The sequence below is a fragment of the Urocampus carinirostris genome, chromosome 19, assembly GCF_059441175.1.
Source record: "Urocampus carinirostris isolate Australia breed hairy pipefish chromosome 19, RoL_Ucar_1.0, whole genome shotgun sequence".
NCBI classification, from domain to species: Eukaryota; Metazoa; Chordata; class Actinopteri; order Syngnathiformes; family Syngnathidae; genus Urocampus; species Urocampus carinirostris.
The window spans coordinates 5,326,949-5,349,352 of record NC_142367.1 but is presented as its reverse complement, the minus strand read 5'-3'; the positions used below and the strand labels follow the sequence as shown (position 1 = coordinate 5,349,352).

Genomic DNA, 22,404 nt, shown 5'->3' with positions numbered 1-22,404 from the left:
AAGAGCCCTGCCATAAACAAATTAATCTGTAGATTATTTAGTGCACCATTTTAGTCTTTTAAAGATGTATAACTTGATTAGGTTTTTCAGACTTTCTTGTCATAAACATTCCTACTTCTCAATTTATACGTTTTCCCAGTATTTTATACATTTGATGATCATTTCAAATTGTGTACACTGTATGAAAATATTTGAACAGAATTTCTTTTGTAAAACCGTTTGTCTCGCCCATTTTGGTTCTGATCCCAAGAGCAAAGTAATTATGTTATTAACAAAATAAAATGTGAGTTTATTATGCGCATTTACGGACATACCACTCTGAGAAAGCTTGATTTTGGGAAGCTAAGCTGGGCCGGGCCTGGTTAGTACTGGGATGGGTGACCGTCTGGGAATACCAGGTGCTGTTGATCGCTGCTTTAACGCACGACCCTCGTTGACAGCACTGACTGTACCCTGCTAGTACAGTCAGTGAAAATAAATTTTACTTAGAGGGTCAAATGAAGACGACAATTTCATTGTGGATTGCTAATGCTGTTGCAATATTCTACAGTTTTGTTGCGAGTAAATAGGTGATACGTTATGTTAATAGGCTTTATTATCGCTTGCTAAAGGGAATTGCAATCATTCATAAGAGAAGCGATTGGCTGAGGAAGGCACTGCGACATCTTTCAAGACAGCGAGGGAGCGCCAATGTGGAGGGAAGGGGGGAGTGCTTGCGGGGGAGGGCACATGTGCAGCGCCCAGATAGCGAAGTAAAAGGGAGGAGAAAGGAGTAGGAAAAGTGGCACGGGCGATAGAAGCGCTTCATTCTCCGCCAGAGAGGATTAAAGAGGCTGGGAGGAGGGGAGGGCAGAGCCAAGGAGCACATGACCAAAACGCTCATCCAGCAGGGGGGGCCCCCACCCCATCCAGACCGCCTACCAGGTACGCCCCCGTTTCTCCTCCCTGGTGAGCCGCCAAGGGGTGAGACCGTGTCTAAAAAGTCCGACCCAGGCCCGCGGGTATTAAAGCCCTACTTTATTTTCAGGTAGCATTTCCCTTTTTGGCTGGGTCATCCACCTTTAGAGTAACCTACCTGAATGTTTGTAAACGAGTGTGATCCTGGCCAAACTTGAGAGACCCGAGAGAGTAAAATGTATTTTTGAGAAAGCTGATTTGTCAGCAAAACCAAATATTCCAAGTAAGCTTTTTTGGGCACTTTTCACATCTGGGAGGAGTTATCTGACTCCCTGTAAAATATAGTGTTGAGGTTCATTGTCATTCTGGTCTGGAAGAGTGGAATGTCTTTCTGTGAAACATTCTAAATCAGCAATACCAAAAATACATAGTCAACCTTGTTTTGACATCTTTCGCACCTAGGTCAACCCTTTTAACCTTGCAAGACATTGTGTTGAAATTGAAGGTCATTCTGGTCTATAAGAGGGGAATGTTTCTGGACTAACTGATATGTCCTCAGTAGTAAAAATTCATTTTAACCTCTAGCGTGATCTATCTGATTGATTGCGAAAGTTTGTGATCCTGGCCTAACTGGGAAAGCTTTTGAAACAGCAAAACCCAAATGCTGAGTCAGCTTTTTTGTGCACTTTTCACATCTGGGGTAACCTTACCTGACTGACTTTGAAAGATGGTGATCACATCTAAACTCCCTTCCGCTTTTCTTGACTGACACACAAAACAGATGTGTGTGTGTGTGTGTGTGTGTGTGTGTATATATATATATATATATATATATATATAAATTCATCATCATCGCTTTGCGCACGGGTATCTAAGACGGTATTTAAAGCCTCTGTGTTTAAAATGTAGCAAAAAAGCAGCGGCTGCTGGTCCAAAAATTTACTTTTATTTTATTTTATGCAGTTTTGGTGTTTATTCCATACCCAAAATCTGTACATTTTGTTTCACATTAGGGCGCCGCCAGCCGGATTAAGACATAAAAGCTAACGAATAGCGGCTGTCTCCGGCAGAAAAACACACACACGTAGAGTGTGGACGTTTGGCCTTGAGTAGCTGTGAAATACGAGTCACACTGAGTAATCGTCTCGCAAGAAGATGAAACATCCGTCATGACACCAGCTGACATCTTTATATGAGCGTGCGCGCCAGTCTGCACTTTAATTTCAACTCTGTGAACAGATGAAAGTCTCACACACCTATGAGAGGTCGTTTGAGAAGTAAATCAAACTTGCTCTCATATAACATCATACTCTTACACATGCGCAACCAAAATCTTATACAGTCATACCAATGCACAAACACTACTCTTTTACGCATTACTATACTGTACTCTCATACACTATAATGCTGTCACTTACTTACCACTATACTCTCACATACTGTATACTACTATACTCTCTAACACATACTACTATACTGTCATTAACACATCTTACTATACTCCCATACACACAATACAATGTTGTCGCAAACATACTACTGTACTCTCATACACACACACTACTATACTGTCTCACACACACCACCAAAACACTACTCTCTCACGTATGCGACTATACTCTCATGCAAACATTGCTTTACGCTCACACGTACTACTATACTCTCCTACACACATTATTATACTCTCTTAACAAAACCAGTATAATCTCATACATGGACAATTATAATGTGCAGTATAAAACAAGAAGTTGGTTTGGTGTATACACTGTATCTAGTAATAGCAATTTCATGGCATGTAAGAAAGAACAGTAGTGCGTGTGTGTGTGTGTACAATAGTGTGTGAGTCTGCAGAGGTGTGTGTTTGGAAGTATAGTAGTGTGTGTGAGAGAGTATAATATTTTATATGTGAAAGCATGGTAGAGAATGAGAGAATAGAAGTATTAGGATATAGTAGTGGGTGTATTACATTATATTATGTGTTACAGAGTATAGTACCGCGACCCTACAGAGGATAAGCGGTGAAGATAATGAATGAATGAATGAGTATAGTAGAGGGGTCTCCAACCTTTTTCACGCTGAGAGCTACTTTTTGTTACTAATCAGCGCAAAGGGCACCCAGTTCTATATGCATTTCTAAAACAACAACTTATCTTAAGTTTTCTCTATATGTTTACTTTGTTGTTACCGGTGTCTGAAACTCATGACAAAAAGTTACTGGACACCAGGGCAGACAACTCTGAAAAGTTGCCTGCCCAGCCATAAAGTTGCCTGCCCCATTTTTCACAACTTGAAACACAAGTCGACTAATCGCAAAAAAAAACCCATTCTTGCAAAGTATTAAGGATTGAAAATCAGAATATATAACAGAACAACACTTTAAGATTAAGTTTATTATATATCTACTTATAACATTCATTGCGTGCATAGGACATTGCTGTTTTCCATCTGCCATTAGTATGTACCTATATTTACTCATCTTCATTCACGCAATGTTTGCGTTGTGTCGTCTGCCACAAGCCACGTGAACTCCTCTTTCCCCGATGCTTTTAAAGTACGTTTACATTTTGTAGCGTCAGATTTTGTTAGCTTCTTTTGAATATTTCTTCTGGGGCTGAGGTTTTGGCTTGATTCCTAACCACTTCTCCATTTTTCTTATGTTTTCTGTAATTCTACTTTGGAAAATGATATGCAAATGCACGACGTTATAATGCTCGGAAAAGTCTGGAAGCACGAAGTTATTCAATGCAGGTTTCTGATTGGCTGCCGATTATGCAAATTGCCAAATGAACCGAAATTCAGAAATTTCCAAACTGAACGAAGATTTTGAAATCAGAATAAATCAAACGCTTGATGTGACATTTTTTTTTTTTTTCGTTTTTTTTTTTTTTTTTTTTCTGGAAAAAGTTGTCGGCCACCCGGGCGGAGACGTTTTGTAAGTTGTACGCCCTTTGTAAAAGATGCACGGGCGTCTGGGCAGACGTTATTTCAGACACTTATTACGAAATTATTTATTACAACTAGGGTTAAATAGACTCAGTTAACCACTAAAAAATTATTTTACTAGAAAGTCGCAATGACCCAGTACTGGTGGGCTATTTTCAGTACAGGTTTGTGGGCACCTCAGCTGTTTTAGGGGGCATCCTGGTGCCCGCCGGAAACAAGTTGGAGACCCCTGTTATCGTAGTATGCATGGGAAATTATCGTTGGTTTTGTGCATGGGTATGACTGTCTTTTTGAGAGTATGATGTTACATTTGGGAGCAGTTATAGACATAAAAACTAGAGCAAGGCTATCTGAGGGTCATGTGGCGCTCTGATTGGTCGGTTACTCCAGTAAACACATTATGAGTGTGTGTGTTTGTGTGTTGGTATCCGTGTGCCCCCGTCGGCTGCATTTTGCCAGGCAACACGCTCGATACTTGTAAATCGGGAGTCCTCCCCCACACATAAAAAAATGAGGTATTTTTGGATTTTCCGTATCAAAGGGTTCCTCAACCTTTATTTATTAGCGCCATATTTTAAACAAAATTTCCTCAACATAGTCAGGGGTTGATGCTCGTATTAGTTTGCAAAAGCGATCACACGAAAAAGATATCGTTAGACACGGAAGTCATGGTAAATATGAAGTCTAACCAATGGATATCTTAAAGGAACAGCGTGTATGTAGCATTAAGAGCCTCCTAGTGGTGGAAAAAATATTGATATAAACACTAAGCAAAAGTACCTGAACCTTCAAACGAACATAATTTTTTTTAAATACTTATAGGTCGAAAAGTTAAAAAAAGCAACATTTAACATTGAGTTATAAAACAAGGTGACTTTTGGACACCTTGAGTATTCTTTCTTGTGCATTTTAGCACTCATTTTCAGTTGCACCACACTCTAGTGCACAGGTGTCAAACAGGCGGCCCGTGGGCCAGATCAGGCCCGCTAAGGGTTGAATCCGGCCTGCGAGACAACAGAAAAACAAGCTGCAGGTTAAAATATGTCAACTTGATGTTGCCAAAGCTAGGTGCCTCTCACAAAGACACTATACTTGTATGTTTCTCTCTCTTTCTCTCTCTCCCTCACCCTTTTTCTCCCACTCTGTCTCTCTCTCTTCATACCCTTCGCGCTTTCTTTTCTCTTTTCTCTCCTGTCTTTCTATTTCTCTTTGGATTTCTTTCTTCGTCTCCCTTTTTTCCCCTCTCACGACTTTTTATCTTTTGTTTCTCATGCTCTCTACCTCTCTCTCTTTTTCTTTCTTTGTCCTGCCCTCTCTCCCTTTCCCTCCCTCTTTCTCTTATTTCTTTATCCCTCTTTTTCTTTCTCTTTAATCTACTAGTCCGGCCCCCGACAGAATGTTTGTTCTATTGTGTGGCCCCCGAGTTAAAATGAGTTTGACACCCCTGCTCTAGTGTGACATCTATTCGTCAACTAATCCATGCTATCTCCTTGCAACATATTTTTGTATGATCTTACGCTCGTCCAAACTTGACGTTTGGAAATTTCTGTAGAAAAGGGGTCACCAACGTGTTGCCTGCGGGCATCAGGGTGGCCTTTAAGAACAGCTGAGGTTGCCGCGGACTTGTTCTGAAAATAGCCTACCAGTACTGGGTCATTGTGACTCTCTAGTAAAAAAAATGTTTTTTTGGTTGAGTGAGTCTAGTTAACCCTGCTTCATCTGGTAATAACACAGTAAAGACATAGTAGTAACATGATAAGTTTTTATTTTAGAAATGGAAATCAAAGTGGGTGCCGTTTGCACTAATTAGTACCAAAAAGTTGCTCCCATCGTAAAAAAAGGTTGAAGACCCATGTCTTAGAATGAAAAATGAGAAGCGAAATCCATCTAGTATCCATTTTAAAACTTAAATTTGGTGTAAAGATGGCGTTGAAGTTGCCCAAAACTCCGCTATCGACCAATCACAGTTGACCTGCTTAATTAAGCTCAGCCATGATTGGACATTTGCCGAGCATTCTCAAAATTGATTTTTTTCTACTCACATTTTGAAAACGTAATAAATCAAAATGCCATGTTTACATCAAAAGGACCCAGACACAAAAAATGTAAGGAAATTTCACTTCTCATCTCATCTCATTAGCTGCACCGCTTATCCTCAGTAGGGTCGCGGGAAATTTCACTTCTATAAGACTAGTTTTGGCTACAGTCCAAATCCAGATGTACTGTTTTTTTGCAACAATGTCACCATGATAGGCTACAAAAAAGTAGTACCCTAGCCATTTTAGTCATTAGGTGACCAAACCCCCCAATTCCAACCCTTAATGCCGAGCGCCAAGCAGGGAGGCAATGAGTACCAATGTTGTAAGTCTTAGGTATAACTCGGCCGAGGCTTGAACCAGCGACCTCCCAGTCTCGGAGCGGGTGCCTTACCATCTAGGCTACCGAGCTATCGTTATGGGTTTTAACGCACAAAAATTGCGTTTATTTGAGGAATCAACTCCTTGCCCTGCAGAATTCTCGTGCCGACGTGATGAGGATGCAGAGCCAGAGCTAAGGTCAAGGCTAAGCGGCAAGCGGCGTTATAAGCCTTCGGTACCGTCTGTATTCATGATAAATGTGAACTACCAAATAAGACCGACGAACTGGTACTCGTGAAAAACATCAAAGCGTACAGGGAGTCCAGTTTGCTGTGTTTTACGGAAACATGGCTGACGCCTAGCAATCCCGGACGCTAAGGTGGAGCTACCCGGATTCAGCGCTGTTACGAGAGACACAACAGCCTGCGGGAAGCGGAGAGGAGGTGGACTCGCTATCTACGTGAACACGAGGTGGTGTAACCCTGGGCACAAAGATGTCCATCTGTTGCAGGGATGTCGAACTTTTGGCCTAGCGTGTGACGTCATCCACTCCGCTGTTGCTAAACTACTACACAGCACCCTTCGGCCATCCTGTTAATCTTTTAATAAACAACAAAAGGATACTGCTGAACACATGCACATTGAAGCAATCCAAACGCAAATATTTATCCATATCAGGCGTCTCCAACTCGTTGCTAATGGACGTTGGAAAGACCGTGAAAAAGAAAGTTTGAGATTGAGCTACCTATTCTTCAATTGTGATCTTGGCCTAACTTGTTCTGGCCTTGGAGAAAGAATAACTTTCTGGGAAAGCTTTTGAGTCAGCAAAACCAAAAATACCGAGTCAGCTTCTTGTGTACACTTTTTACATCTAGGGTAACCCACCCGTCGGCTCTAGTCTGCATGCCGTTTGTTTGACTAATTACAATTTTCTTATTTTTTTGTTGTTGTAAAGTAACAAACTATTTTGGGGGGAAATAAAGACTAAAATGCTTCATTTAATTTAAATATAAATGGAATGTGGTTGAGGGCAGTGTAAAGACCCTCAATCATGCGCAACATAAGGGTTCATGGTCACTCTGTTTATTGCCTGCATTCAGTAAACAAAACAATACAAAAGTCAGGGCATCTGTTCACGACTGCAATCATCTTCAGCGCGATGCTATTTAGCTGACGCTTCGGCAAGCAGACAACATGCGAGCACATTATTAGTGAAACTTTGATAATAACAATGAACATAGCTTTCCCACGTACCTGCATTCAGTAAACAAAACAATACAAAAGTCAGGGCATCTGCTTACGACTGCAATCATCTAAAACATTAAAAATACAAAAATGTGACATCACTCAACAGGCCGCACCTCGTGGCGTGTTTGCATCAAAACATGTTGCATCATCGTTTCAAGCTGCATTACTTTACTTTTAATTTAGTGCTTTTTTATATACATCATTTAGCACAACTTATATATCTTTATATACAAAAATGATTTGTGAAAGCAGCTCCTATATCTAGCAAAATATGCATTTTTTTCATCCAACTGATATTGGGCATATCTTACCTTCAGCGCGATGCGATTTAGCTGAAGCTACGGCAAGCGCTGAAGCCCATAAAGTGCCAAATGAAAAAGACAGTCGCAGACGCCCATGACCTAACAATTTAATGAGGTACTGGAATTTTATAACAGTAATACAACAAAAACACAGATTTTTTTGAGAATTCAAAAAATATTCAAAACAATCAAATTTCAACTTTGTTACACCAGCATGGCGGCGCAGTTGTTAGCGCGTGTGCCGCACAGTTCTGAGGTCGTGCATCAAACCTTCTGTTTGGAGGTTGCATGTTCTCCCCGTGCTTGCCTGGGTTTACTCCGGGCACTCCGGTTTCCTCCCACATTCCAAAAACATGCATGTCAGATGAATTGGCCGGTCCAAATTGTCCCTAGGTGTTAATGAGAGAGTGAATTGTCTGTCCCTGTGTGCGACTGGCTGGCAACCAGTTCAGGGTGTCCCCTGCCCACTGCCTGAAGATAGCACCCCCGTCACCCTACTGCGGATAAGGGGTGCAGATAATGGATGGATGGATGGAATGCGGTTGAGTAAATGTGATTTAAAAACTAGCAAATGCAACAGAAAGGTTCAAGTCACATTTATTTTCGGGTTCCCATAGGTCCTTGAAAAGTCTTAAAAGGCATTGGATTCCTTATTTTAAAAACAAGACCTTAATTGGCAATAAAATGTCCAATTTTGAAAGTCTTAAAAAAGGTGAACACACCAAAATGATTTATATCTAGTGACATTATCAATTGTCTTTTTAAATAATTCGCTTTTTTACTGTCGTCACAGCATCGCGTGGAATCGAAGAGAAAATTGAAATTCTGCAACCGAAGGCAGATGATTTTCACTAATGTGCTAGTCTCAATGATTTAATCATTACAGGACTAAAATACCAACCCAAACCAAAACAGGAAAACAGTGGCTCTACAGGTAATTTTTAAACTCAGAAATTTCAACATAACAGTAAATAAAGACTTTGTTGACCTCTGTTTTGCCTCGGGTTTCCAACCCATTGGACGAGTGTGCGATTTTGAAGCAAGGACCTAAAGGGTCGAAAAGTCTACATCCGCAAAAGTCTCCCCATTCTGAACGCTGACAGACAGCAACTGGACGGCAATTTTTATGTTTTTGTTAAGACAAAAGGAAGTCTCTGATCAAATTAAAACGCGACTGATCTAGAGGATTGAAGACCTGGACAAATTCGTAAACAACTGAACACAAATTATGTTCGAATATCTCTTTTACTTATATGAGTGATTGAAGGAGCGTCCGAAGCGTTTTTGGGGATGTGTGTCATCCCTTGCTTCTTTTCAGGTGTTTTGTTCATTCTGTGATGGGATGTTTGTAGCAATATGGCCCAAAAATAAAAAATAAATGAGAAATACAAATAAATACAATAACTTGACGATCAGAACATGATGTAGTTTCAGTCAGGCCTTATTAAGCAGGCACATTTCTTATGTCCACCCGCAATACACGTAGCAACTTCGGACAGAGACGTTTATTTTGGAGCATGGTAAAGAGTAGATTTAATAAGAAGTGGCAGTCCCACGAACACTTTTTGTCATAGCTAAAAGCTATGCTAGGTAATGTGTACGAATTTTGTGCAAGAATTTGTTTTTCTTTGGCAATTCGGTCTTAAAGTTGAAGTCAAAATGCTTTAAAAATTCTCATAAAGTCTTCAGTTGAAATTGCCTTAAGCTGAACTAGGAACCCTGTTATTTGTATAGCCCTTAATCACAAAAAGTCTCAAAAAGGCTCCACATGGGGATTCAAATGTTTCCATAATGGTGGCTCCAGCGGCTATTATTAATACCCAACCCATCTGGCTTCCCGTGTAGGCCGCGAGAAGAGAAAGAATCCCATGATATCCACCAGCGATGCCGAATTCCCGCGAGATTACCTCTCGCCAGCCAGATCCCGGCGGGGACTGCGTTTCGCCTCCAATGGGAGATCCGCGTCGGCGTCCCCATCGCCGGACCGGCGTCGTGCCGGCAGTTCCGACAACTTGAACGGCATCCAAGAATCGGAGCGGCCGAGGGACGCCGGGAACGAGATGAAGCTAGGTGGCACTGCTCAAGGACGGCAGGTACGCTAACCGTTAACGCACTTGATGGAAGCAACAAAATGCAGCTGTTTTGTTAAGTTCTGTAAATAAAGTCATTAAAATACGTCATTGTAAATTCTGTATTACAAGCTGCTATTAATTTGCTACATTTTGAACACTGCACAGTTAGCTACGGTTCAGCTTATTCTTTTTTTATGTGGCGGGAGAAACATTTTGCCCAGCAACAATAAACCAAGAAAATGAATGAGAGGTCCAAATAAATCTGGTAAGCCACCTTCTCCCAGAGGGCGCCAACCGGGTTTAGAACTGCACACACCTAAGCCCGATCACCTTTCACCTTACCCTAATTATACCAAGCCTTTAATTCGAATGTTGGGACAGAACACTATCTTTTGTAACTCAGGTTTGGCTTTTTGTTTCAGTGTTGGACACCTTGAAAAAAAGAGAAAGAAAAAAGGGATTGCCATAGGTAGTGAGAAATAGAGAGAAAGAGAAGGGACGAATGGGAAAAAACAGAAAAAGAGAAAGAAAAAAGAGTAAAGATGAAACGAAAGGAAACAAGACAAAAAGAAAGAGAGATGAGAGAGGGGAAAGAAGAGGGATGAAAGAGAAAAAAGAGATGAGAGTGAAAAGAGAGACAAGTGAGAGAATCAGAGAAGAGAAATCAGAGAAAGTATGAGAGAAGAGAAAAATGAGAACAATTGAGAGAAAAGAAAAAGACGGGGAGACGAGAGAGGGAGGGAGAGAGAAAGCTCAAGTTAAAGAAAGAAAAAAAAAGAGAACGTAAGAAAGACAGAAAGAAATACAGTACCAGTTGCTTAGTGAGTGGCAACCGACTTTGGCACCACCCAGTGGACATATTTCAAACTGCAAGTCATTTTTCTCTTGTGCTTCTCTCAGCTAGCTCCTGCTATCCGGTTTAAAACCCTTGCCCAGCTTATCCCCTGCACTCACTGAACAGGGATTTTCGATAAGCTCCTGATAACCAGACGAAAGAAAGTCACAAGTGACTTCTTTATGCTACGAGTCGCAAAGTACATGCTAATAGTGTAGATTTCCCATGTGTAGTACTCTTAGCGTGAAACATGCCAAGGTTTTTGCGTGAATTCCACCTTAAAAAGACAATGAGCAGTGTTAGGCATGTTAATGAAAAACAGTAGTTAGGTACTTCAAAGTATTTCAGTTACCCCCTCATTACTGACTGCCCCTTGATTTCAGTAATTTGTTTCATAGTTGTGAATTTGTTTTAGAATAAAATGTATAGTAAAGAGAATATCTCCGTGAGGTAAAATTCAGCGTTCTCGTGCCCTGTGCTTTATTCAGTTATACTTTGTCGGTAAAGATAAAAAGGACCAACTTTCAAGGAATTTGGCTGGAGGATTGAGGGTTTTATGTGACAACATAAGTGCAATGGGAGTAAATAGCAGTCAGAGGACTCTAATCATTGCTGTATGTTTAAAAAGCGGAATAACGCAGTAACACAGTGTATTAAAATAAAGTTACAACACATTATCTCGTAATGGAACTCTCGCTACCGAAAAAGTACAGTCCCTCGTTTTTCGCATAGGTTGCGTTAAAAAAATATCCTCCGACAGTCGAAACCTGCTTGGTAGAAATATTTATTTATTTATTAAATGTATTATTCAAAAACAAACCCAGTTAAAAGGCTCTAGCATTTGACAAATAAAAATTTCGGGTTTTTCGAAGTTTTTTTCTAAACGTATATAATAACTTCACTTTTATTGTACGACTAGTATGGGATATGATGAACCAGTCAACTTTACAAGATACTTTGCTGCCTTCATGTGGCTCTTATGGAAAACCTGGCTCCAGAGCAAGTTTAGCGGGTGTACAGGTGTAAGTTTGTTGACGATAGAAAGCGTCTCTCTGTTTAGCCAGTCAAAATGCAGAACACATTGCAAGATGAAAAGTAAATGATAAGTAAACCGTGATACAGCAAGGGATTACTGTCATTTTCTAACATGTTAATCCCATCACTGACAATGAGCGCAATGAACTTCCCAACACATGATTGGGTATTGTCATCGATTAGTGTCGCTTAACCGGTATTACTCCAAGGTGCGTTGTTGTTAGCCGCATTACGGGACCGACGTTGCGTTAAATTGCGTTGGCGTGATGCGATTGGTCGGAATCGTTGGGGGGGGGGGGGGGTGGGGGTGTAGGAGGTTGGCGGGGCTTTTTTGTCAGGGGATGAGAAACGGTGACAGACAGCTGAGAGAGCGCGAGAGGAGGGGCAGGGGGTGCCAGAGCGGGATGCGGATCGCCTCCAAGGTGTCGCCGCCGTAGAGACGTGCGGGGAGGAACTCCGCCACGGGGGAAAAAAAATGGAGGTAGAGGAAGAGGTAGGACGAAGGAGGCAGCAGGCGCGATCGCCGAGTAACCACGGTAACCGTCTCCGCTCTGTTCATCATCCTGGAAGGATGCTTCTCTGTGGCGTGGTTTGGATGACGTTCCTATGTACGTGTGAAAACATTACACTTGCGCGTCCGGTTGTGTGCATGGTCATGTCTGCGTGTTCGTGCGTGTTTGGCCGCAGAGGAAAAGAAAGGGTGTGTACCAAGATGGCCGCTCGTGTTGTGAGGGTTTGTGGTCAGAATGATGTCACTTCCTGGCGTGGATGCAATAAAACTAACAAAACAGGGAGGAATATCTCCTTTACAGTCAGCCATATGTGACTCTTTTGATGCATACATATGGCTTGGACATAAAATTGTACTCATGCTATTCGCATCTGTAGTGTTCTAAATCTCATGTGCTCAAAGTCAAATCTATTGCGCTCTTAGCTGATGTAGCGCTAGTTTTTATAACATTTGGGTCCAGTATGTAAAGAGCATATGCTCTACTACAGTTTACAGTCAAGGTGTCACATCAACAAACCCCTGACACTTCATGAAAACCCCCAAAAAACCTGTAGACAGCCAGAAATGCCAGCCTACCACACAGAGCAATTTAATTGGGTGAGCGGTAGGAGTGGGTGGAGCTATCCACACTGCCCACTCCTGTCTGCACCAAAGGCAAATACATCATTATCCTCGTTTTTAGTGTTTACAAAAGTACTCCGCTTGCACCTTGTTTTGAAATCATTTGTGGAAAAAAATGAAGGTCAAAATGAGCCTCAACGACATTTAAAGTGGTATATTTGTCAATATGGGACACAGGTTCTGGCATTATACTTATTTCATTCATTTTATTTATTTGTTCAACGTCACACAGTGAAATATAATGCTCTAAAAAAATTGATTTAGTCTGGAAAACGAGTGTGGCAGTTTTGCTGAAATTTGTCTTAAAATATGTGGTATGGCTCTCTCCCTCCCAAAAAAAAAAATCTAAATATTTTGCTATTACGGCTCTTTGGGTCAAAAAGGTTCCCAATCCCTCATTTATATACTGTATATTTATTCACAAGGTTATGGCCTGGCTTTAACGGGCCAGTAAAAGATCGCTTTCGGCTGCTTGGAGTGGTACAGCGGCTCAGTTCTGAGGTCATGAGATTGAACCTTCATGTATGGAGTTTGCATGTTCTCCCCGTGCTTGCGTGGGTTTCCTCCGGGCACTCCGGTTTCGTCCCAAATTCCAAAGACATGCTGATTAGGTTAATTGGCCAGGTCCAAATTGCCCCTAGGTGTGAATGAGCGAATGAGTTCTCCGTCTTGTCCTGCGATTGACTGGCAACCAGTTCAGGGTGTCCCCTGCCCACTGCCCGAAGATAGCTTGGATGGGTTCATGCACCCCCGCGACCCTACTGAGGATAAGTGGTGCGGATAATGGATGGATTTGGATGAGTTAGATCAGATTTAGATCGATGGACTATTTTACAATGAAGCCAAAGAACAAACCCTATTTTCGGGATTTAAGCACTTGTTTTTATTCGATTTAGAGTAAATTACATTTCGAAAGATTAGACTGGATAGTTAATTATACATTAACACCAAAGAACAAACTCTATTTACAGGCTCAAGCATTTGTTCTAAATACATTCAGACATTCAGGAGGTAGAGCGCTCTTCTTGGGATCAAGAGATCGCAGGTTGGGCAAGACACTGAATCCCTAATGCCCCCAATAAGCAGGTCGGCGCCTTGCATGGCTGCATGACCGCTTTTGGTGTGTGGGTGTGTAAGTGTGTGTGAAGCACATTGTAAAGCGCTTTGGGAGGTCTTCATTGACATGAATAGCGCTATGTAAATGCAGACCATTTATCATTTAGATAATTAGATTACAAACTCTAATGTTCTTTAAAACCAAAGAACAAACCCTTTATCGAGGCTCAAGCATTTGTTTTGATTAGATTTTAAATACATAATATTAGATTTAGATTAGATTTAGAGAAATTAGATAAAATATTCTCTTATACTTCGAAACCAAGGAACGAACCCTGTTTACTAGTTTCAAAGTCGTAACTGAAGACACGCACCTAACATCGATTAAAGGACAAAAGATAGCTTACTTTTGATCATGTTTAACAAAACATTCGACTGATAACTTGTTTGTAACAACTTACCTGAAACATGCTGTGCAAAGATGAAGGCACTAGCAGTGTTAAGATTATCGATACCAAGCAAGTACTCGATCGGATCGATACTAATATCTTAGAATTGATACTTCGCCCGGCCACTAATTTTTTCAAAGCGCCGCTTTTCAATGTGGACTGAGCAGCCAATTTCTCTCTCACCCAGTGCCCTTGCCAGAGTTTGTGTTTGACAGGCACAACTTTTAGCACCTCTTCCTACCAGGCCTGCTGCTGCGTTCTGTCTGCCAGGCAGAAGAGAGGGTCTAATGATGTGCACACCAGCAACCAAAAGCTAAAAATAAGGCAAACAAGAAGCACAGAATAGTTCAAACAACAGAAAAGGACAATACTAGGTGTGATTCCTGCGGTAAAGTGATTTGCTCCTTGGGCAAATTTACACAAACACATGAACAAAGTTCACTCTACAGAGGGCATCGAGCTGCAACCAAGATGTAAACATTTTACTGTTCCTGAACAAAACTGTAATTCCATTATCACAATGGCAACAAATTCAAAAGTTCTTCTTTGTTACATAGCTGATTTTTTGGGGGGTTTGGCTCTCTTGGTTTTTTGTTCTGAAACGGTTGTAATTTTAAATATAAAGTTGAAATTGTAGTTCTTTAATAAATGCATTTTTATTGTCCGAAAACGTTGTGGCGTATTTATATTAAAAATAAGCTAACTTGGGGGGAGGGTTCAATTATTCAATGATCATGACATTTCTAAGAAGATTTATCATAATTGTCCATTGGATCAATACCAATATTCAATATTTTTGAGAAAGACAGTGTAAACCCTGTGTAAAGTCTATTTTTTTTTCACTAACAAGGGGAGATCATTATGTACCCTTTTACAGGGTTCTTATGGGTCCTTGAAATCCTTGAAAATGCTTTAATTTGAATGTTGAGTTTTCAAGCATTGAAAAATGCTTACATTTTGGGTGAAGTGCTTGTAAATGCTTGAAATATTGCAATGTTTCTAAACAAGTCTGCTAAAAATGACACAGACACTACTCTCTGGTGGCTTCGCTTTGCGATTGCATTTCTTATTCCCTCATTTATAACTGCAGCTGGAATTAGTTTGTACGGCATTGTTCTATGAAGCGTCATCGCCCCCTTCGGGTCGTACCTAAGAGGACGGGTGCATGCTACATCTAAACGGGTAATTAAAAATGTCTATTGGTGCAAAGATTAAATATCAATCATGTACATCTATTATGGGCCATGCAAAAAATTAGGCTAGTGTTTCCTTGTGGTAAATTGTAATGGGAGGAACTTCCTGCAACTGAAAATATAAGCTACATATTACTATAATTTTTACATTATTATTCACAATTTACTCAAGAGCTCAAAATAAAATGCCCTAATAAATCCACAGATAAGATAAAAACTCTCATATGTAAATCGCAACTATATTTGTAGCTCTGCAAAATACATGATTCACACTGAATTCTTTCTTTAAATGGTACTGGAGAACCTGGAAAATAGTTTGTGAAAGTCCTTAAAAAGTGCTTGAATTTGGCCTTGAAAAAGGTATTACGAACCAGATGAGTTCAAAGAAATATTGTGTAGCAGCAGTCTTCACAAGTCTTCAATCGGTTGGTGAAACATTATACTTTGATTTAAATTTCATTCTATAAACTTGCCTTTGTTTGGAGCATGTTGCTAGGAAAATTCTCTGACTAAGTGTTCCGTGTTCTTCTTGTTCCTCAGCAACAAGCTAACTACTGGAGCTTCAAGGTCAGCAGTCTTTTTCTTAATTCATCATCTTTATGACATTGTCCATTTGTTTTAACTTAAATAATTAATTAAAATCATGTAAACATGTTTTATGCCTGTCACCCAGGTGTGTCAAAACTGTTTGACCTCAGTGGCCACATGGTAGAAAAAAAGCACTCTTGCAGGGGCCGGACTAATAGATGGGAGAGGAAGAGAGAAAAGTGGGGGGAAGAGAGAACGAGGACAAAAAAATAGGAAAAAAAAAGAAATTTAAAGAGAGAAAAAAAAGAAAGAGATGAAGAATGAAAGAAAGAGAAATACAGATGAAAAGGGAAATGAGAGGGAAAGAAAAGGAGAGAGACGGACAGCGATATAGTAAGATAGTGAAAAGGAGAAAGAGAAAGAGAGAAATATAAAGATGGGGGAATGGGAAGAGAGAGAGAGAGAGAGAGAAGGAAAGGAGAGAAAGACATAAAAAGACTAGGAGAGACAGAGAAATATATAGGGAGAGAGAAAGAAAGAAAGAAATACAGACAAAATAATTTGAAAGAGAGATGGGCAATGAGAGGCAGAGGAAGAGAGAGAGAAAAAAAAGAGATGGGGAGAGAGGATGGACTGAAAAAGGGAGAGAAACAAAGAAAATAGAGAAAGACATGTAGGAGGAAAAAGTGAGAGGCAATGAGATAAAGAGATAAAAAAGAGAGAGTACATTAGTGAGAAAGATAAAAAGAGTGAATGAGAGAGAGAGGAACCAAGGGAGATTTGGGAAAGAGAGAGCAAAATAAAGAAAATGAGAGGGAGAGAAAGAAAAAGTGACAATGGAAGAGAGAGAGGGGGGAGAAAGTAGGGGTGGGCTAGAGAGAGAGAAAGAGAGAAGGAACCAACCATTCCATCAAAGAAGCTCTCTGATTCAAATGTGTGCAATCACCCGGTGATCTTGTGATGGCTCCAGGCCTCCTCCCAGTGCAGATTTATAGACATGCTCGTGCGGACGCTGGACCGCAACCATTTCGGTTGCGGTTGCAGGAGGAAAGAGCCCGACTTATCGGTCCCAGCGAGCCGGCTCTCGGATTTAAGGATTTGGAGTCCTTCGAGCTGCCCTCGAGCTGATATCTGCTCGCTTTGTATTGTGAATTGCTATTCTCGTGTTGGAAGCTGGGATATCGTCCATTAGCCTTTGCATGAAGGTCGCGGACAAGAACACGCCATAGCATCGTTTTTCCATGTGTTTATGGCTGACCATGAGAAGCCGTTTGAGAATTATGTCAAACTTGCTCTCACATATAACCTCATACTCTCACGCTTACACAACTATACAGACACATACGGACACAATCACACACACTATACACCCTACTATACTCTTATACATGCGTGCAGTTGTCCATCGAAGGCTACTTCTAGCAGTGAGTTATTTGGTGACTATCGAGTCCTATCCTGGACACATGTCCTACATACAACTGTGCTATCATACTAATACTCACACACATACCACTATACTCTCATAGACACACTGTTATACTTTCATACACACTACTATACTCTCTTACACATACTACTATACTCTCATAAACACTGGCGCGGCCCCCCGGGCCTGGTTTTACCCATAACCTTGTCCCGGACCAGGGCCGCACCGCCACTAGCCCACTGGCGGCAAATCACAACCAGCTCGGTAGCCTAGATGGTAGGACGCCCGCTTCGGGACTGGAAGGTCGCTGGTTCAAGCCTCGGCTGAGTCATACCTAAGACTTACAACATTGGTACTCATTGCCTCCCTACTTGGCGCTCGGCATTAAGGGTTGAAATTGGGGGGTTTGGTCACTTAATGACTCCCAACACAGTAGTTGGGTCTAAAAACACGGCGCCGATCGATTTTCCTGTATATATCATGTTTATGGTTTATACTGGCTGAATAAATACAAAATACAACAATACAATACAAAATACTACTCTCTCACATGTACTACTATACTCTCATACACACACTAGTAGACTCTCTCAATTCTACCATATTCTCATACACAAACAACCATACTCTGAACATATATTACTATTTTCATATACATATTACTATGTTGTCACACATAAATTACTGTACTCTTTCACTACATTACTATACTCTCTCATACCTGCTTGCAGTTTTCCATCGAAGACTCAAACTTGTACGACTATACTCTCATAAGCACACTACTCTCATACATACTACTACGCTCTCTTACACTTACTACTATACTCTCATAAACACTACTCCCTCACATGTACTACTATACTCTCATACACACACTAGTAGACTCTCACATGATTCTACCATACTCTCAAACACAACCATACTCTTAACATATATTACTATTTTCATATACACATTACTATGTTGTCACACATAAATTACTATAATCTTTCACTATACTACTATACTCATACATGCTTGCAGTTGTCCATCGATGACTCGAACTTGTACTACTATACTCGCATACACACACTACTATAGTTTTTCACTCATTCCATCATTCTCACATACACACTACTATACTCACAAACATTACTACTGTATAGTCTCATACACACTTCTATTCTGTCGTACATATATTACTATGTTCTCTCACTTACACCACTATATTTTCTCACACGTACTACTATACTCTCATATTCACTACTATACTCCTTCACACACAACACTATACTCTCATCAACACTCATCTCTCACACTACTATACCCTCATAAACACACTACTATACCCTCACTCACATATTCCACCATACTCTCATACACACACTACTATACTCGCACACATGTCACCATACTCTCAAACAAAAATGACTATACTTTCCCATTTCCTACCAGACTCTCATACATACAACTATCTTTGGAGCAACTCCAGTTTGACATCGAACTGTACAACATTAACACACGGTTCAGTGTGCATCGCCATGGTACTCAAGGTTAAACAACAACAATTAGTATGGTGATCATTACACTCGGTGTGAAAAAACTATTGTAATAGCAATTTTCATGGTGTGTGAGAACGAATAATGGTGTGTGTGAGAGAAAGTGTAGTAGTGTGTGTATGGGATTATAGTATTGTGTAGAGAGAGTATAATATTGTGTGTGACAGTCTGTAGTAGCATGTGTGTGAGAGAGTAAAGTGGTGTGTATAAAAGGGGTATTGTACGTGGGTATGACTGTGCCTGTATGAGAGTGTGGTTGTGCATATGTGAGAGTTTGGTGTTATATGTTAAAACAAGTATGATTTACTTCTCAAACAGCCTCTCATAGCTGACAGGTTTGCCAATCTTGCATTCATTCCTACTCACTCGCCATTTTACATTTCCACAAACAACCTATCAGGGTTAACCATAATTTTTTCTTTCATTTCTTTCTTTTGTTCGTTCATCCTTCCTTTCTTTCTTTCTTTCTTTATTTCTTTCATCCCTACCCTCTTTCTTCTGTCTTTTCTTTCGTCCCTCCTCTCTCTCATCACTCCTATCTTTCCATTTTTCCTTACTTCCCTCCATCACCTCCCACCGTCTTACCTCCCCAGGGAAATTCTAAAGCATTAGTAAAGAGCTACTCTCCAATACCTAGAAAAGGTTTTCAGTTTCAGGGACTATCTTGGTCCTCTATCAAGATCCAAGTTTTGACGATAACTTGTGTTGTCGCCGCCCTCCTGGCAGAGCCGATCTCCTCGCACCAGCCACCTGAGCCCGACGCGAGGCGGCAGAGTTTTCTTCTCCTCTGCCGAGCACCTGGACACCATGTCGGACCGTGAGCTTCCCGTGGCCTTCAACCGCATGAACCGACTGCGCCAGAGTCTCCCGCTAGCTCGGACCTCCGCCGGCCAGGCCAAGATGCACACGCCAGGTCGCCCGCTCGGCAAATAAACGGCCACTGAGAAATTTCCCTGCCACCTGACTTCCTCTGTTGTTGTCTCTCGCTTTCTGGCTCCGTCCACTCCAAGTAGGGATGTTGTTCCTGCAGCTTGGCGAGGAGACTCGCCGCGTGCACCTGACGCATGAACTGAGCAGCCTGGACACACTTCGAGCGCTCATCGTCCACATGTTCCCTCAAAGGCTCAGCATGGCTACGCTCAGGTAGGAATTGAGTTGGTTCATTACCGCGGTAACTGCCAATTACAAAAACACAGACTACTTGTCACGTCTTTGTTGCAATCTGGCACTATTCTCCATCGTATTATGTTCTAGAGCTCAAATATTCAACACCACAGGGCTCTCATTCGCGTTTTCTTTGAGCGCAGGAGTAAACACGTGAATGCTCTCTTGCCATCCTAAAAGGTCACATGATCTGAAACCACCATTTGCTACCAGTGACACACAACCAAATATGAACATATAAGCTAACCTTTTGATTCCAGTATTCTATTTTATAGTTGAAAATATGGATGCAAGTATATACGGTAGGGAGAATATCTCTGCATCTGTGTTGTATTACACTGGGTATTTGTATATTGTATTCTTTTTGCTTTATTATTGTATTGTTCTCAGCTCAGGGATGCTGCTGGAAATGTGAATTTCCCTTCAGGTATGAATAAAGTATCTCTCTCTCTCTCTCTCGCTCTCTCGCGCGCGCTCTCTCGCACGCTCTCTCGCTCTCTCTCTCGCGCGCGCTCTTGCTCTCTCTCTCTCGTCTGTGTTCAAGACGGCGCCGCCATAACTGTATGCAGTTATACTTTGTGGTTAAATATAAACACCCTTTAGTACGTATGATCGTTGGATTTAGGACTAAATGTTACAATATGAGAAATGCAGGTATATTCAGCAATCAGGGGAGACCATAATTCATGATCTTCATAAAATATGTAGTTAAAATAACCCTTTAACGCACCATGTAATAATGACAGTAGAATTCCAAAATTGTATTGATATTGCGTTACAGTACTCGTTACCGAGAAAAGTATTTGTCTTCCAGAAAGGTGTTAGTCTTAACACTTTGGTCCGACCCGTGTCTGTCTTCTCGTTGACCCCAGTGGACGTGATGAAGATAGGGAGTTGAAAAATGGGCCTTAAAGACAGTCAATGTTTGGAAACATGCACTTTAGGTTTGGGGGCGGTTTTCAGGTCTCCAAGCACGGCACTTCTTATCAAGGACGAGAGCCGTAATGTGTTCTACGAACTGGAGGATCCTCGAGATGTTCGGGACCGTTGCATCATCAAAATTTACTGCAAGGAGCCCGTCTATGGGACCTACCCGGGCCAGCGACACAACTCGCATCTGCTGGCCAATGGGGACCTGAGAGTGAGTGCCGACGTTCCTACAACATTCATTAGCATATAAACATATTTTCATCCTGCACCCAAATATTTATTATTTTCTTCCTTCCATTCATCACATCTCCCTTCTTTCCTTTCTTTTAAACTTAGTTTTGTCATTTGTTCCTTCCTTCTTTTCTTCTTTCGTTCCTTCTTTCCTTCCTTTCACAAACCCCATTTCTTTCCTTCCTTCCACCCTATCATCCTTCCTTCTTTCCTTCCTCCCTATCTTCCTTCCTTTATCCTATCTTCCTTCTTTCCTTTCTTCTTCCCTTTCTGTCTTCCTTCCTTCCTTCTTTTGTTTCTTTCCTTCTCTTCCTTCTTTCCTTTCTTCTTCTCTCACTTCCCTATTTCCTTCATTCTTCCATTTCTTTCTTCCATTTTCCATTCCTTCTTTTCTTCCCTTGCTTCCTTCCTTGCATTGCTTCCTTCCTTCCCTTTTCCAGTCAAGTCACATTTATTTGTAGCCCTTAATCACAACATGTCTCAAAGGACTGCACAGGTTACAATTACATCATCCTCTGATCTCAAATCAACATGCGGACAAGGAAAAACTCAAAGTCTCAAGATGAGAAAAATACTAAACTTTGAGAAGGGGTCTCACAAGTGGTAATCCCCCTTCCAGGATGACCATAGTGGAATAGATTTGCCCAAAACATGCATGCACAAAAACAACACCTCGAAAAGTCCATGAAAGCAAAGACGCAGCTTCCCATCTCTGCCGGCCGGCCGGTCAATGCAGACGTTGACATGCTTCAGGTCCAGGCACTGGCCCGCTGACTCATATCGATACATCATTTTCCCTTATTTCACCAGCAGCCAGGCAGCCAAATGAAGTATGATCTGGGCGTCAATCATAAGCTATAGAAAATAAGTTTGTCTTAAAGCTAGATTTAAAAACTTCTATTGAGGTTGCAGACCTTATCTCCGGAGGCAAAGCATTCCACTGCACAGATGCCCAAATAGAGAATGCATTTGAGCATGCAAATATTTTCTTGGCCCTTGAAGTCACAAGTAGACCAGCATATTCTGAATGAAGGCTTTGTGCAGGAACATAGGGGGAAATCAAATCAG

General features: G+C 41.2%; 1 protein-coding gene across 5 annotated transcripts in view; it reads left to right on the top strand.

Moving 5' to 3' along the window:
- Positions 1 to 22,404, top strand: part of LOC148346971 (SRC kinase signaling inhibitor 1-like) — a 50,747-nt gene that overhangs the window by 5,425 nt on the left and 22,918 nt on the right. For 3 of the 5 annotated variants that reach the window (XM_088322946.1, XM_088322947.1, XM_088322948.1), the window contains 5 exons: positions 9,593 to 9,840; positions 16,060 to 16,086; positions 19,738 to 19,924; positions 20,025 to 20,154; positions 21,139 to 21,316. In XM_088322946.1, coding sequence (XP_088179072.1) covers positions 9,593 to 9,840; positions 16,060 to 16,086; positions 19,738 to 19,924; positions 20,025 to 20,154; positions 21,139 to 21,316 — 770 coding nt within the window. Of the gene's footprint in view, positions 1 to 9,592; positions 9,841 to 12,044; positions 12,298 to 16,059; positions 16,087 to 19,737; positions 19,925 to 20,024; positions 20,155 to 21,138; positions 21,317 to 22,404 lie in introns of those variants that run through there. The other 2 variants (XM_088322950.1, XM_088322949.1) reach the window with 2 other exon arrangements.